An 18036-nucleotide genomic window follows, 5' to 3' on the forward strand; every position below is an offset into this window, starting at 1 on the left:
ATTGCTTTATGATGAACCAAATTCAGTGGATCAGGCAGAGAAAATCTTGCTGGCTTTGTGTCAGGGTCAGAATGAAGCGGAGGTGTACTGTCAGAAATTTAGAAAGTGGTCTGTGCTTACTCAGTGGAATGAGTGTGCCCTGGCGGCAATTTTCAGAAGGGGTCTTTCTGAAGCCCTTAAAGGGACACTGTCACCTGGATTTGGAGGGAACAATCTTCAGCCATGGAGGCGGGGTTTTTGATTCACCCTTTCCTTACCCGCTGGCTGCATGCTGGCTGCAATATTGGATTGAAGTTCATTCTCTGTCCTCCATAGTACACGCCTGCGCAAGGAAAGATTGCCTTGTGCAGGCATGTACTACAGAGGACAGAGAATGAACTTCAATCCAATATTGCAGCCAGCATGCAGCCAGCGGGTAAGGAAAGGGTGAATCAAAAACCCCCAAACCCCGCCTCCATGGCTGAAGATTGTTCCCTCCAAATCCAGGTGACAGTGTCCCTTTAAGGATGTCATGGTGGGATTTCCCACGCCTGCTGGTCTGAATGAGTCTATGTCCTTGGCCATTCAGATCGATCGGCGCTTGCGTGAGCGCAAAACTGTGCACCATCTGGCGGTATTCTCTGAGCATAGGCCTGAGCCTATGCAGTGTGATAGGACTTTGACCAGAGCTGAACGGCAAGAACACAGACGTCGGAATGGGCTGTGTTTTTACTGTGGTGATTCCACTCATGCTATCTCCGATTGTCCTAAGCGCACTAAGCGGTTCGCTAGGTCTGCCACCATTGGTACGGTACAGTCTAAATTTCTTTTGTCCGTTACTCTGATTTGCTCTCTGTCGTCCTATTCTGTTATGGCATTTGTGGATTCAGGCGCTGCCCTGAATTTGATGGACTTGGAGTTTGCCAGGCGCTGTGGTTTTTTCTTGGAGCCCTTGCAGTATCCTATTCCATTGAGAGGAATTGATGCTACGCCTTTGGCCAGGAATAAGCCTCAGTACTGGACCCAATTGACCATGTGCATGGCTCCTGCACATCAGGAGGATATTTGCTTTTTGGTGTTGCATAATCTGCATGATGTGGTCGTTTTGGGGTTGCCATGGCTACAGGTCCATAATCCAGTGTTGGATTGGAAATCTATGTCTGTGTCCGGCTGGGATTGTCAGGGGGTACATGGTGATGTTCCATTGTTGTCAATTTCGCCTTCCACTCCTTCTGAAGTCCCTGAGTTTTTGTCAGATTACCAGGATGTATTTGATGAGCCCAAATCCGGTGCCTTACCTCCTCATAGGGATTGCGATTGTGCTATTAATTTGATTCCTGGTAGTAAGTTTCCTAAGGGCCGACTGTTTAATTTATCTGTGCCAGAGCACGCCGCTATGCGGAGTTATATAAAGGAATCCTTGGAAAAGGGTCATATTCGCCTGTCTTCGTCACCATTGGGAGCAGGGTTCTTTTTTGTGGCCAAGAAGGATGGCTCTTTAAGACCTTGTATTGATTACCGCCTTCTTAATAAGATCACAGTCAAATTTCAGTACCCTTTGCCGCTGCTGTCTGATTTGTTTGCTCGGATTAAAGGGGCTAGTTGGTTCACCAGGATAGATCTTCGAGGGGCGTATAATCTTGTGCGAATTAAACAGGGCGATGAATGGAAAACAGCATTTAATACGCCCGAGGGCCATTTTGAGTACCTGGTTATGCCATTCGGGCTTTCTAATGCTCCATCTGTGTTTCAGTCCTTTATGCATGACATCTTCCGAGAGTACCTGGATAAATTCCTGATTGTATACTTGGATGACATTTTGGTCTTTTCGGATGATTGGGAGTCTCATGTGAAGCAGGTCAGAATGGTGTTCCAGGTCCTTCGTGCGAATTCCTTGTTTGTGAAGGGGTCAAAGTGTCTCTTTGGAGTTCAGAAGGTTTCATTTTTGGGTTTCATTTTTTCCCCTTCTACCATCGAGATGGACCCTGTTAAAGTTCAGGCCATTTATGATTGGACTCAGCCGACATCTGTGAAGAGCCTGCAGAAGTTCCTGGGCTTTGCTAATTTTTACCGTCGCTTCATCGCTAATTTTTCTGGTATTGCTAAACCGTTGACTGATTTGACCAAGAAAGGTGCTGATGTGGTCAATTGGTCCTCTGCGGCTGTAGAGGCTTTTCAGGAGTTGAAGCGTCGTTTTTCTTCTGCCCCTGTGTTGTGCCAGCCAGATGTTTCGCTCCCGTTTCAGGTCGAGGTTGATGCTTCTGAGATTGGAGCAGGGGCTGTTTTGTCGCAAAGAAGTTCTGATGGCTCGGTGATGAAACCATGTGCCTTCTTTTCTAGAAAATTCTGGCCTGCTGAGGGCAATTATGATGTTGGCAATCGAGAGTTGTTGGCCATGAAGTGGGCATTCGAGGAGTGGCGAAATTGGCTTGAAGGAGCTAAACATCGCGTGGTGGTCTTGACGGATCACAAGAATTTGACTTATCTCGAGTCTGCCAAACGGTTGAATCCTAGACAGGCTCGATGGTCGCTCTTTTTCTCCCGTTTTGATTTTGTGGTTTCATACCTTCCGGGATCTAAGAATGTGAAGGCTGATGCCCTGTCAAGGAGTTTTGTGCCTGACTCTCTGGGTGTTCCGGAGCCGGCGGGTATTCTTAAAGAGGGGGTAATTTTGTCTGCCATCTCCCCTGATTTGCGGCGCGTGCTGCAGAAGTTTCAGGCTGATAGACCTGACCGTTGTCCTACGGAGAAACTGTTTGTCCCTGATAGATGGACTAGTAGAGTTATCTCTGAGGTTCATTGTTCGGTGTTGGCTGGTCATCCTGGAATCTTTGGTACCAGAGATTTGGTGGCTAGATCCTTTTGGTGGCCTTCTTTGTCACGGGATGTGCGTTCTTTTGTGCAGTCCTGTGGGACTTGTGCTCGGGCTAAGCCCTGCTGTTCTCGTGCCAGTGGGTTGCTTTTGCCCTTGCTGGTCCCGAAGAGGCCCTGGACGCATATTTCCATGGATTTTATTTCAGATCTCCCTGTCTCTCAAAGGATGTCGGTCATTTCGGTGGTTTGTGATCGCTTTTCTAAGATGGTCCATTTGGTACCCTTGTCTAAATTGCCTTCCTCCTCTGATTTGGTGCCATTATTATTCCAGCATGTGGTTCGTTTGCATGGCATTCCGGAGAACATCGTCTCGGACAGAGGTTCCCAGTTTGTTTCGAGGTATTGGCGGTCCTTTTGTGCTAAGATGGGCATTGATTTGTCTTTTTCTTCGGCTTTCCATCCTCAGACAAATGGCCAAACCGAACGAACTAATCAGACTTTGGAAACATATCTGAGATGCTTTGTTTCTGCTGATCAGGATGATTGGGTGTCCTTCTTGCCTTTGGCTGAGTTCGCCCTTAATAATCGGGCCAGCTCGGCTACTTTAGTTTCTCCTTTTTTCTGTAATTCTGGTTTCCATCCTCGTTTCTCTTCAGGGCAGGTTGAGCCTTCGGACTGTCCTGGTGTGGATACGGTGGTGGACAGGTTGCAGCAGATTTGGACTCATGTGGTGGACAATTTGACATTGTCCCAGGAGAAGGCTCAATGTTTCGCTAACCGCCGGCGCTGTGTTGGTCGCCGACTTCGTGTTGGGGATTTGGTTTGGTTGTCATCTCGTCATGTTCCTATGAAGGTTTCATCTCCTAAGTTTAAGCCTCGTTTCATTGGTCCGTATCAATCCTGTGTCATTTCGTTTGGACCTTCCAGCTTCTTTTGCCATCCATAATGTGTTCCATAGGTCGTTGTTGCGGAGATACGTGGCGCCTATGGTTCCCTCCGTTGATCCTCCTGCCCCGGTGTTGGTCGAGGGGGAGTTGGAGTATGTGGTGGAGAAGATTTTGGATTCTCGTGTTTCGAGACGGAAACTCCAGTATCTGGTCAAGTGGAAGGGTTATGGTCAGGAAGATAATTTCTGGGTTTTTGCTTCTGATGTTCATGCTGCCGATCTGGTTCGTGCCTTTCATTTGGCTCATCCTGATCGGCCTGGGGGCTCTGGTGAGGGTTCGGTGACCCCTCCTCAAGGGGGGGGGGGTACTGTTGTGAATTCTGTTGTCGAACTCCCTCCTGTGGTCGTGAATGGAACTTTGGCGAGTTCTGTCCATGGACTCCCTCTGGTGGCTGTGAGTGAAGCTGCTGCTTCTGAGGTTCCTTCCACAGGTGACCTAGGTTATTCTTAGGCTGGCTTCTCTATTTAACTCCACTCAGATCGTTACTCCATGCCAGCTGTCAATGTTTTTGCATTGGCTCAGTTCGCTCTTGGATCTTTCTGGTGATCTGTCTTCTCCAGCAGAAGCTAAGTTCCTGATAGTTATTATTTGTTCATTGTTTCCTTGTCCAGCTGGTTATCATGATTTTGTCTTGCTAGCTGGAAGCTCTGGGATGCAGAGTGGCACTAACGGTGGTGACTAACGGTGCGGAGGTCTTTTTGCACGCTCTGCGTGGTCTTTTGTAGTTTTTTGAGCTGACCGCAAAGATACCTTTCCTATCCTCTGTCTATTTAGTAAGTCTGGCCCCCCTAGCTGAAACCTGCTTCATTTCTGCTTTTGTGACTTTCATCTTTACTCACAGTCAATATATGTGGGGGGCTGCCTTTTCCTTTGGGGAATTTCTCTGAGGCAAGGTAGGCTTTATTTTCTATCTCTAGGGCTAGCTAGCTCTTAGTCTGTGAAGAGGCGTCTAGGGAGTGTCAGGAACGCTCCACGGCTATTTCTAGTTGTTGTGATAGGATTAGGGCCTGCGGTCAGCAGAGCTCCCACATCCCAGAGCTTGTCCTGTGTGAGTTTAACTATCAGGTCGTGCCGGGTGCTCCTAACCACCAGGTCCATAACAAGGATCCTCCAGCAGAAGTTTCCAGGGAAATCAGAGTTTCTCCAAGTCTCTCTAAGGGGCTGGCCTCAGCATCAGCATCCCACAAAGGATCAATCTTAGGAGGATAGAACTGTCCTCTTTACACCCACATTTGTGTTTTAGGTGGTCCTCCACAGGTCAGGGGGTGGTGGCAGGGGTTCACCTCTCGTTGTTTGAGTATTTAATCAATATACATAGTTACTCGTCTGCTATGCAGGTCAGCAAACCACAGGAAACCCCACAATGATCAACCAACATATTATCAGATGTCGATTGTTTCATTATCCTGCGTCCCTGTGTTGTAAAGACAGCAGACAATACCCTGTAGGAGCCGATATAAGATGGAAACAGCAGCCATTCAAAAATATTTAAAACTCGTATGACGACAGTCTGTGGTTCTTCGCCTACTGAAAACAGACGTCTGGATAATTCACATTAAATGCTGTGGTCACATTAGAGGGGATACATACAATGATACAGAGCAACAAGACAACATTCCGAAAATCTGCAAAAATAGGCAGAATGATACCCCACACACCATATCCCACCACCACAGGCGGTGGGCGAACACCATACACTGATGATGGAGGCCATGACATCTCTTTTCTTCAATTTTGTATTTTGTTAATTGATAAAAATAAACCGTTAACACTTCAATTTGTGTAAACTTCCTATTTTTTAGCAGTTTCTCTACACCTGCCTAAAACTTTTGCACAGTATTCTATCACTATTGATTGTTTCCTACCTGGTTTCTGACTCTTAAAGTCCATTATGTAGGTGGGCAAAGTAGCTGTTGCTTGTAGAGACCCCTCTGCCACTTAGTAAGTGTAAGACAAATCTGTAATAAAAGAGGAGTAGTCCTTCTGATAGACACAGTGGTCAGAGTTCCACGTTTACAGCAAATTGCACTTCTCAGCTCTGGATAATCGATCCCAAAATATCCCAATTCCAGCAAAACAAACTTTCATGTCATGGATCTGAATGCCAAGAAGTGAGTTAATATCGTGTGCTGGAGAAACGCTGCTGGTACAGATTATATAGCACAATATAGGGTCTTATCAATAAGCCAGAAATTCATCGTAAATCGTCTGAGGCCACCGACTCCCCAGATCTCCGACATTCACAGCTGTGATAGACGCTGGTCCATCATCCTGTGTTTACCAACTCTTCTCTGATAATTTCATTAGTGAGTTTACCTTCTCCGGAAACTCTGCAGAATGTGAAGGTGCCGCTGATAGATCACCAGACGTGCGACAGAATATATCACATAGATTCAGGAGTGAGCAGCTCAAACACCATTGTGGACAACACCATGATATGTGCTGGATACACGAAAGGAGGGAAAGACTCTTGTCAGGTGAGAAGCCGCCATGGGAGGAATCGTCATAATAGATAGTCACAGGAAAATCTAAGTAAATATAACCACTATAATACTGCCCCTATGTACAAGAATATACCTACTATAATACTGCTCCTATGTACAGGAATATATCTACTATAATACTGCCCCCTATGTACAAGAATATAACTACTATAATACTGCCCCTATGTACAAGAATATAACTACTATAATACTGCCCCTATGTACAAGAATATAACTACTATAATACTGCCTCTATGTACAAGAATATAACTACTATAATACTGCCCCCTATGTACAGGAATATATCTACTATAATACTGCCCCTATGTACAAGAATATATCTACTATAATACTGTCCCCTATGTACAAGAATATAACTACTATAATACTGCCCCTATGTACAAAAATATAATTAATATAATACTGCTCCTATGTACAAGAATATAACTACTATAATACTGCCCCTATGTACAAGAATATAACTACTATAATACTGCCCCTATGTACAAGAATATAACTACTATAATACTGCCCCTATGTACAAGAATATAACTACTATAATACTGCTCCTATGTACAGGAATATATCTACTATAATACTGCCCCTATGTACAAGAATATAACTACTATAATACTGTCCCCTATGTACAAGAATATAACTACTATAATACTGCCCCTATGTACAAAAATATAACTAATATAATACTGCTCCTATGTACAAGAATATAACTACTATAATACTGCCCCTATGTACAAGAATATAACTACTATAATACTGTCCCCTATGTACAAGAATATAACTACTATAATACTGCCCCTATGTACAAGAATATAACTACTATAATACTGCTCCTTTGTACAAGAATATAACTACTATAATACTGCCCCTATGTACAAGAATATAACTACTATAATACTGCTCCTTTGTACAAGAATATAACTACTATAATACTGCTCCTTTGTACAAGAATATAACTACTATAATACTGCCCCTATGTACAAAAATATAACTAATATAATACTGCTCCTATGTACAAGAATCTAACTACTATAATACTGCTCCTATGTACAAGAATATAACTACTATAATACTGCCCCTATGTACAAGAATATAACTACTATAATACTGTCCCCTATGTACAAGAATATAACTACTATAATACTGCCCCTATGTACAAGAATATAACTACTATAATACTGTCCCCTATGTACAAGAATATAACTACTATAATACTGCCCCTATGTACAAGAATATAACTACTATGATACTGCCCCTATGTACAAGAATATAACTACTATAATACTGCCCCTATGTAAAAGAATATAACTACTATAATACTGCTCCTATGTACAAGAATATAGCTACTATAATACTGCTCCTATGTACAAGAATATAACTACTATAATACTGTCCCCTATGTACAAGAATATAACTACTATAATACTGCCCCTATGTACAAGAATATAACTACTATGATACTGCCCCTATGTACAAGAATATAACTACTATAATACTGCCCCTATGTAAAAGAATATAGCTACTATAATACTGCTCCTATGTACAAGAATATAGCTACTATAATACTGCTCCTATGTACAAGAATATAACTACTATAATACTGCTCCTATGTACAAGAATATAACTACTATAATACTGCCCCTATGTACAAGAATATAACTACTATAATACTGTCCCCTATGTACAAGAATATAACTACTATAATACTGCCCCTATGTACAAGAATATAACTACTATGATACTGCCCCTATGTACAAGAATATAACTACTATAATACTGCCCCTATGTAAAAGAATATAACTACTATAATACTGCTCCTATGTACAAGAATATAGCTACTATAATACTGCTCCTATGTACAAGAATATAGCTACTATAATACTGCTCCTATGTACAAGAATATAACTACTATAATACTGCCCCTATGTACAAGAATATAACTACTATAATACTGCCCCTATGTACAAGAATATAACGGCTATAATGCTGCTCCTATGTACAAGAATATAACTACTATAATACTGCCCCTATGTACACGAATATAACTACTATAATACTGCCCCTATGTACAAGAATATAACTACTATAATACTGCCCCTATGTACACGAATATAACGACTATAATACTGCCCCTATGTACAAGAATATTACTACTATAATACTACCCCTATGTACAAGAATATAACTACTATAATACTGCCCCTATGTACAAGAATATAACTACTATAATACTGCTCCTATGTACAAAAATATAACTACTATAATACTGCTCCTATGTACAAGAATATAACTACTATAATACTGCCCCTATGTACAAGAATATAACTACTATAATACTGCCCCAATGTACAAGAACATAACTACTATAATACTGCTCCTATGTACAAGAATATAACTACTATAATACTGCCCCTATGTACAAGAATATAACTACTATAATACTGCCCCCTATGTACAGGAATATAACTAATATAATAATACTGCCTCTATGTACAAGAATATAACTGCTATAATACTGCCCCTATGTATAAGAATATAACTACTATAATACTGCCCCTATGTACAAGAATATAACTGCTATAATACTGCCCCTATGTACAAGAATATAACTGCTATAATACTGCCCCTATGTATAAGAATATAACTACTATAATACTGCTCCTATGTACAAGAATATAACTACTATAATACTGCCCCTATGTACAAGAATATAACTGCTATAATACTGCCCCTATGTATAAGAATATAACTACTATAATACTGCTCCTATGTACAAGAGTATAACTGCTATAATACTGCTCCTATGTACAAGAATATAACTACTATAATACTGCCCCTATGTATAAGAATATAACTACTATAATACTGCTCCTATGTACAAGAGTATAACTGCTATAATACTGCTCCTATGTACAAGAATATAACTACTATAATACTGCTCCTATGTACAAGAATATAACTACTATAATACTGCTCCTATGTACAAGAATATAACTACTATAATACTGCCCCCTATGTACAAGAATATAACTACTATAATACTGCCCCTATGTATAAGAATATAACTACTATAATACTGCCCCTATGTACAAGAATATAACTACTATAATACTGCCTCTATGTACAAGAATATAACTACTATAATACTGCCCCCTATATACAAGAATATAACTACTATAATACTGCTGCTATGTACCAGAATATAACTACTATAATACTGCCCCCTATGTACAAGAATATAACTACTATAATACTGCTCCTATGTACAAGAATATAACTACTATAATACTGCCCCCTATGTACCAGAATATAACTACTATAATACTGCCCCCTATGTACAAGAATATAACTACTATAATACTGCTGCTATGTACCAGAATATAACTACTATAATACTGCCCCTATGTACAAGAATATAACTACTATAATACTGCCTCTATGTACAAGAATATAACTACTATAATACTGCCCCCTATATACAAGAATATAACTACTATAATACTGCTGCTATGTACCAGAATATAACTACTATAATACTGCCCCCTATGTACAAGAATATATCTACTATAATGCTGCTCCTATGTACAAGAATATAACTACTATAATACTGCTGCTATGTACAAGAATATAACTACTATAATACTGCCCCTATGTAGAAGAATATAACTACTATAATACTGCCCCTATGTACAAGAATATAACTACTATAATACTGCTCCTATGTACAAGAATATAACTACTATAATACTACTCCTATGTACAAGAATATAACTACTATAATACTGCCTCCTATGTACCAGAATATAACTACTATAATACTGCCCCCTATGTACAAGAACATATCTACTATAATACTGCTCCTATGTACAAGAATATAACTACTATAATACTGCTGCTATGTACCAGAATATAACTACTATAATACTGCCCCTATGTACCAGAATATAACTACTATAATACTGCCCCTATGTACAAGAATATAACTACTATAATACTGCCCCTATGTACCAGAATATAACTACTATAATACTGCCCCTATGTACAAGAATATAACTACTATAATACTGCCCCTATGTACCAGAATATAACTACTATAATACTGCCCCTATGTACAAGAAATTAACTACTATAATACTGCCCCTATGTACCAGAATATAACTACTATAATACTGGCCCTATGTACAAGAATATATCTACTATAATACTGCTCCTATGTACAAGAATATAACTACTATAATACTGCCCCTATGTACAAGAATTTAACTACTATAATACTGCCCCTATGTACCAGAATATAACTACTATAATACTGCCCCTATGTACAAGAATATAACTACCATAATACTGCCCCCTATGTACAAGAATATATCTACTATAATACTGCCCCTATGTACAAGAATATAACTACCATAATACTGCCCCCTATGTACAAGAATATATCTACTATAATACTGCTGCTATGTACCTGAATATAACTACTATAATACTGCCCCCTATGTACAAGAATATATCTACTATAATACTGCTCCTATGTACCAGAATATAACTACTATAATACTGCCCCTATGTGCAAGAATTTAACTACTATAATACTGCCCCTATGTACCAGAATATAACTACTATAATACTGCCCCTATGTACAAGAATATAACTACCATAATACTGCCCCCTATAGTAACATAGTAACATAGTTAGTAAGGCCGAAAAAAGACATTTGTCCATCCAGTTCAGCCTATATTCCATCATAATAAATCCCCAGATCTACGTCCTTCTACAGAACCTAATAATTGTATGATACAATATTGTTCTGCTCCAGGAAGACATCCAGGCCTCTCTTGAACCCCTCGACTGAGTTCGCCATCACCACCTCCTCAGGCAAGCAATTCCAGATTCTCACTGCCCTAACAGTAAAGAATCCTCTTCTATGTTGGTGGAAAAACCTTCTCTCCTCCTATGTAGAAGAATATATCTACTATAATACTGCCCCTATGTACAAGAATATAACTACCATAATACTGCCCCCTATGTACAAGAATATATCTACTATAATACTGCTGCTATGTACCTGAATATAACTACTATAATACTGCCCCCTATGTACAAGAATATATCTACTATAATACTGCTCCTATGTACAAGAATATAACTACTATAATACTGCCCCTATGTACAAGAATATAACTACTATAATACTGCCCCTATGTACAAGAATATAACTACTATAATACTGCCCCCTATGTACCAGAATATAACTACTATAATACTGGCCCTATGTACAAGAATATATCTACTATAATACTGCCCCTATGTACAAGAATATAACTACTATAATACTGCCCCTATGTACAAGAATATAACTACCATAATACTGCCCCTTATGTACAAGAATATATCTACTATAATACTGCCCCCTATGTACAAGAATATATCTACTATAATACTGCTGCTATGTACCTGAATATAACTACTATAATACTGCCCCCTATGTACAAGAATATATCTAATATATAATTGCCTAGAATACTACTTCCTGCAATTTGTGCCAACTTCCTGTCCGGAGCTAATGTCCGGAGCTAATGTCCGGAGATAAGTGACGTCAACAGTGTCCAGTGTCTGATTGGTTGCCGCCTGCTGCGAGCGACCAATCAGAAACGTGCCGTACTGTGACACACTCCGCCCGCCATTTTGGTGTGATTTTTGAATTTTTACCTCACAGCAAGTTTCTACTGCGTGGAGGTGGGCCCAGTGACGTTGCTCTTCAAGCTCCTGCCGAATTTCAAGTATATATGGATTCTAGACTCCCGATTCTTTAGAATCGGGCTGCCATCTAGTCTACTATAATACTGCTCCTATGTACAAGAAAATAACTACTATAATACTGCCCCTATGTACAAGAATATAACTACTATAATACTGCCCCTATGTACCAGAATAAAACTACTATAATACTGCCCCTATGTACAAGAATATAACTACTATAATACTGCCCCTATGTGCAAGAATATAACTACTATAATACTGCCCCTATGTACAAGAATATAACTACTATAATACTGCTCCTATGTATAAGAATATAACTACTATAATACTGCTCCTATGTACAAGAATATAACTACTATAATACTGCCCCCTATGTACAAGAATACAACTACTATAATACCGCCCCTATGTACAAGAATATTACTACTATAATACTGCCCCTATGTACAAGAATATAACTACTATAATACTGCTCCTATGTACAAGAATATAACTACTATAATACTGCCCCCTATGTACAAGAATATATCTACTATAATACTGCTCCTATGTAGAAGAATATAACTACTATAATACTGCTGCTATGTACCAGAATATAACTACTATAATACTGCCCCCTATGTACAAGAATATATCTACTATAATACTGCTCCTATGTACAAGAATATAACTACTATAATACTGCCCCTATGTACAAGAATATAACTACTATAATACCGCCCCTATGTACAAGAATATATCTACTATAATACTGCTCCTATGTACAAGAATATAACTACTATAATACTGCTCCCTATGTACAAGAATATATCTACTATAATACTGCTCCTATGTACAAGAATATAACTACTATAATACTGCTGCTATGTACCAGAATATAACTACTATAATACTGCTCCCTATGTACAAGAATATAACTATTATAATACTGCTCCCTATGTACAAGAATATAACTACTATAATATTGCTCCTATGTACAAGAATATAACTACTATAATACTGCCCCCATATACAAGAATATAACTACTATAATACTGCCCCCATATACAAGAATATAACTACTATAATACTGCTGCTATGTACCTGAATATAACTACTATAATTCTGCCCCCTATGTACAAGAATATATCTAATATATAATTGCCTAGAATACTACTTCCTGCAATTTGTGCCAACTTCCTGTCCGGAGCTAATGTCCGGACATAAGTGACGTCAACAGTGTCCAGTGTCTGATTGGTTGCCGCCTGCTGCGAGCGACCAATCAGAAACGTGCCGTACTGTGACACACTCCGCCCGCCATTTTGGTGTGATTTTTGAATTTTTACTTCACAGCAAGTTTCTACTGCGTGGAGGCGGGCCCAGTGACGTTGCTCTTCAAGCTCCTGCCGAATTTCAAGTATATATGGATTCTAGACTCCCGATTCTTTAGAATCGGGCTGCCATCTAGTCTACTATAATACTGCTCCTATGTACAAGAATATAACTACTATAATACTGCCCCTATGTACAAGAATATAACTACTATAATACTGCCCCTATGTACAAGAATATAACTACTATAATACTGCCCCTATGTGCAAGAATATAACTACTATAATACTGCCCCTATGTACAAGAATATAACTACTATAATACTGCCCCTATGTACAAGAATATAACTACTATAATACTGCTCCTATGTATAAGAATATAACTACTATAATACTGCCCCTATGTACAAGAATATATCTACTATAATACTGCCCCTATGTACAAGAATATACAGTGGGGCAAAAAAGTATTTAGTCAGTCAGCAATAGTGCAAGTTCTACCACTTAAAAAGATGAGAGGCGTCTGTAATTTACATCATAGGTAGACCTCAACTATGGGAGACAAACTGAGAAAAAAAAATCCAGAAAATCACATTGTCTGTTTTTTTAACATTTCATTTGCATATTATGGTGGAAAATAAGTATTTGGTCAGAAACAAACAATCAAGATTTCTGGCTCTCACAGACCTGTAACTTCTTCTTTAAGAGGCTCCTCTGTCCTCCACTCATTACCTGTAGTAATGGCACCTGTTTAAACTTGTTATCAGTATAAAAGACACCTGTGCACACCCTCAAACAGTCTGACTCCAAACTCCACTATGGTGAAGACCAAAGAGCTGTCAAAGGACACCAGAAACAAAATTGTAGCCCTGCACCAGGCTGGGAAGACTGAATCTGCAATAGCCAACCAGCTTGGAGTGAAGAAATCAACAGTGGGAGCAATAATTAGAAAATGGAAGACATACAAGACCACTGATAATCTCCCTCGATCTGGGGCTCCACGCAAAATCCCACCCCGTGGGGTCAGAATGATCACAAGAACGGTGAGCAAAAATCCCAGAACCATGCGGGGGGACCTAGTGAATGAACTGCAGAGAGCTGGGACCAATGTAACAAGGCCTACCATAAGTAACACACTACGCCACCATGGACTCAGATCCTGCAGTGCCAGACGTGTCCCACTGCTTTAGCCAGTACATGTCCGGGCCCGTCTGAAGCTTGCTAGAGAGCATTTGGATGATCCAGAGGAGTTTTGGGAGAATGTCCTATGGTCTGATGAAACCAAACTGGAACTGTTTGGTAGAAACACAACTTGTCGTGTTTGGAGGAAAAAGATTACTGAGTTGCATCCATCAAACACCATACCTACTGTAAAGCATGGTGGTGGAAACATCATGCTTTGGGGCTGTTTCTCTGCAAAGGGGCCAGGACGACTGATCCGGGTACATGAAAGAATGAATGGGACCATGTATCGTGAGATTTTGAGTGCAAACCTCCTTCCATCAGCAAGGGCATTGAAGATGAAACGTGGCTGGGTCTTTCAACATGACAATGATCCAAAGCACACCGCCAGGGCAACGAAGGAGTGGCTTCGTAAGAAGCATTTCAAGGTCCTGGAGTGGCCTAGCCAGTCTCCAGATCTCAACCCTATAGAAAACCTTTGGAGGGAGTTGAAAGTCCGTGTTGCCAAGCGAAAAGCCAAAAACATCACTGCTCTAGAGGAGATCTGCATGGAGGAATGGGCCAACATACCAACAACAGTGTGTGGCAACCTTGTGAAGACTTACAGAAAACGTTTGACCTCTGTCATTGCCAACAAAGGATATATTACAAAGTATTGAGATGAAATTTTGTTTCTGACCAAATACTTATTTTCCACCATAATATGCAAATAAAATGTTAAAAAAACAGACAATGTGATTTTCGGGATTTTTTTTCTCAGTTTGTCTCCCATAGTTGAGGTCTACCTATGATGTAAATTACAGACGCCTCTCATCTTTTTAAGTGGTGGAACTTGCACTATTGCTGACTGACTAAATACTTTTTTGCCCCACTGTAACTACTATAATACTGCTCCTATGTACAAGAATATAACTACTATAATACTGCCCCCTATGTACAAGAATATATCTACTATAATACTGCTCCTATGTACAAGAATATAACTACTATAATACTGCTGCTATGTACCAGAATATAACTACTATAATACTGCCCCCTATGTACAAGAATATATCTACTATAATACTGCTCCTATGTACAAGAATATAACTACTATAATACTGCCCCTATGTACAAGAATATAACTACTATAATACCGCCCCTATGTACAAGAATATATCTACTATAATACTGCTCCTATGTACAAGAATATAACTACTATAATACTGCTCCCTATGTACAAGAATATATCTACTATAATACTGCTCCTATGTACAAGAATATAACTACTATAATACTGCTGCTATGTACCAGAATATAACTACTATAATACTGCTCCCTATGTACAAGAATATAACTACTATAATACTGCTCCCTATGTACAAGAATATAACTACTATAATACTACCCCTATATACAAGAATATAACTACTATAATACTGCTCCTATGTACAAGAATATAACTAATATAATACTGCCCCTATGTACAAGAATATAACTACTATAATACTGCTCCTATGTACAAGAATATAACTACTATAATACTGCCCCCTATGTACAAGAATATATCTACTATAATACTGCTCCTATGTACAAGAATATAACTACTATAATACCGCCCCTATGTACCAGAATATAACTACTATAATACTGCTCCTATGTACAAGAATATAACTACTATAATACTGCCCCCTATGTACAAGAATATAATTATTATAATACTGCTCCTATGTACAAGACTATAACTACTATAATACTGCCCCCTATGTACAAGAATATATCTACTATAATACTGCTCCTATGTACAAGAATATAACTACTATAATACTGCCCCTATGTACAAGAATATAACTACTATAATACCGCCCCTATGTACCAGAATATAACTACTATAATACTGCTCCTATGTACAAGAATATATCTACTATAATACTGCTCCTATGTACAAGAATATAACTACTATAATACTGCCCCCTATGTACAAGAATATAACTACTATAATACTGCCCCTATGTACAGGAATATAACTACTATAATACTGCCCCTATGTACAGGAATATAACTACTATAATACTGCCCCTGTGTACAAGAATATAACTACTATAATACTGCCCCTATGTACAGGAATATAACTACTATAATACTGCCCCTATGTACAAGAATATAACTACTATAATACTGCCCCTATGTACAAGAATATAACTACTATAATACTGCCCCTATGTACAGGAATATAACTACTATAATACTGCCCCTATGTACAAGAATATAACTACTATAATACTGCCCCTATGTACAAGAATATAACTACTATAATACTGCCCCTATGTACAAGAATATATCTACTATAATACTGCCCCATGTACAAGATTATACCTAATATATTGTATACTTGTCATGTGATTAATATTTATAGATGTTCTTGTATATGATGGACATGTTGTAAGGACAGATAACTCCCGGCTCTTTCATTGTCTTTCAGGGAGACTCCGGAGGACCTCTTGTGTGTAAAGTCAATGCCACTTGGTTCCAGATTGGCGTTGTCAGCTGGGGAGTTGGATGTGCTTTACCCAACCGCCCCGGGGTCTACACCCTGGTAACCACCTACCAGACATTTATCCGGCAATACATACCAGATTTGAGCTTCGAAGATGTGACCGATATCCCACAACCTTCCGAAAAATGCAGAGGGAACATGAACGTGTCGTATTATTTACTGACACTTCTCATTGTTGCAGCCTCAGTGCTTCAATATTTCTAGGTTATAATTTGCGGGACCAGTGCGTGGTCTCTGGGCTGTAGACTCTCCAGTTTAAGCCGTGAGGGCCGTCGCATCAAATTTTTATCCATCTTTATTGCCAATATTTTCCAATCTCTTAATAATGATGTGTCAGTGTTTTTTTCGTTGCTGTATCTATATATAACATGGGATTCCAGTTATTCTCATTTGTTGGAGATCAAACAAACACAAAAGTGATGGCACCAAAAACTAATGTCTATATTAACATTTTTAAAAAGAATCATTGCTGCTGTTAATGTGTTTTCCTTTGTTGAAATTATTAAAATATTGGCAATCACAACTCCATAGTAACAGGTGAATAAGAGTGCAACACTAAGCCCACCATCATGCAGAAAAGATAGGGCGACATAAATCCCACACAACATGGGGTAGAGTGGAAGGTACCAAGCCAACCATGAAACACGAGAAGGGCACAAAGCCTTCTAAAACTGAAAAAGAAGGGGACAATAAGCCCACCACAACATAGAGAAGAAAGGTGGGCACAAAGTCCACCACAACATAGAGAAGAGAGGTGGGTACAATAATGTCCACCACAACATAGAGAAGAGATCGGGGCACAAAGTCCACCACAATATAGAAAAGAAAGGTGGGCACAAAGTCCACCACAACATAGAGAAGAGAGGTGGGCACAAAGTCCACCACAACATAGAGAAGAAAGGTGGATACAATGTCCACCACTGCATAGAGAAGAGATCGGGGCACAAAGTCCACCACAACCTAGAGAAGAAAGGTGGGGACAGAGCCCACCACAACATAGAGAAGAA

The 18036-nt window shown here is 39.3% G+C and overlaps 1 protein-coding gene across 1 annotated transcript in view; it reads left to right on the forward strand.

Annotated features, from left to right (window-relative positions):
• Nucleotides 1–17552, forward strand: part of LOC138646216 (transmembrane protease serine 9-like) — a 54656-nt gene extending 37104 nt beyond the window's left edge. The window contains exons 9-10 of the mRNA XM_069735679.1: nt 6048–6217; nt 16955–17552. Of these exons, the coding sequence (XP_069591780.1) occupies nt 6048–6217; nt 16955–17233 (449 nt within the window). The 3' untranslated portion in view covers nt 17234–17552. The remainder of the gene's footprint in view (nt 1–6047; nt 6218–16954) is intronic.
• The last annotated feature ends 484 nt before the right edge of the window (nt 17553–18036 follow it).

The sequence above is a fragment of the Ranitomeya imitator genome, chromosome 7 (assembly GCF_032444005.1).
Source record: "Ranitomeya imitator isolate aRanImi1 chromosome 7, aRanImi1.pri, whole genome shotgun sequence".
NCBI classification, from domain to species: Eukaryota; Metazoa; Chordata; class Amphibia; order Anura; family Dendrobatidae; genus Ranitomeya; species Ranitomeya imitator.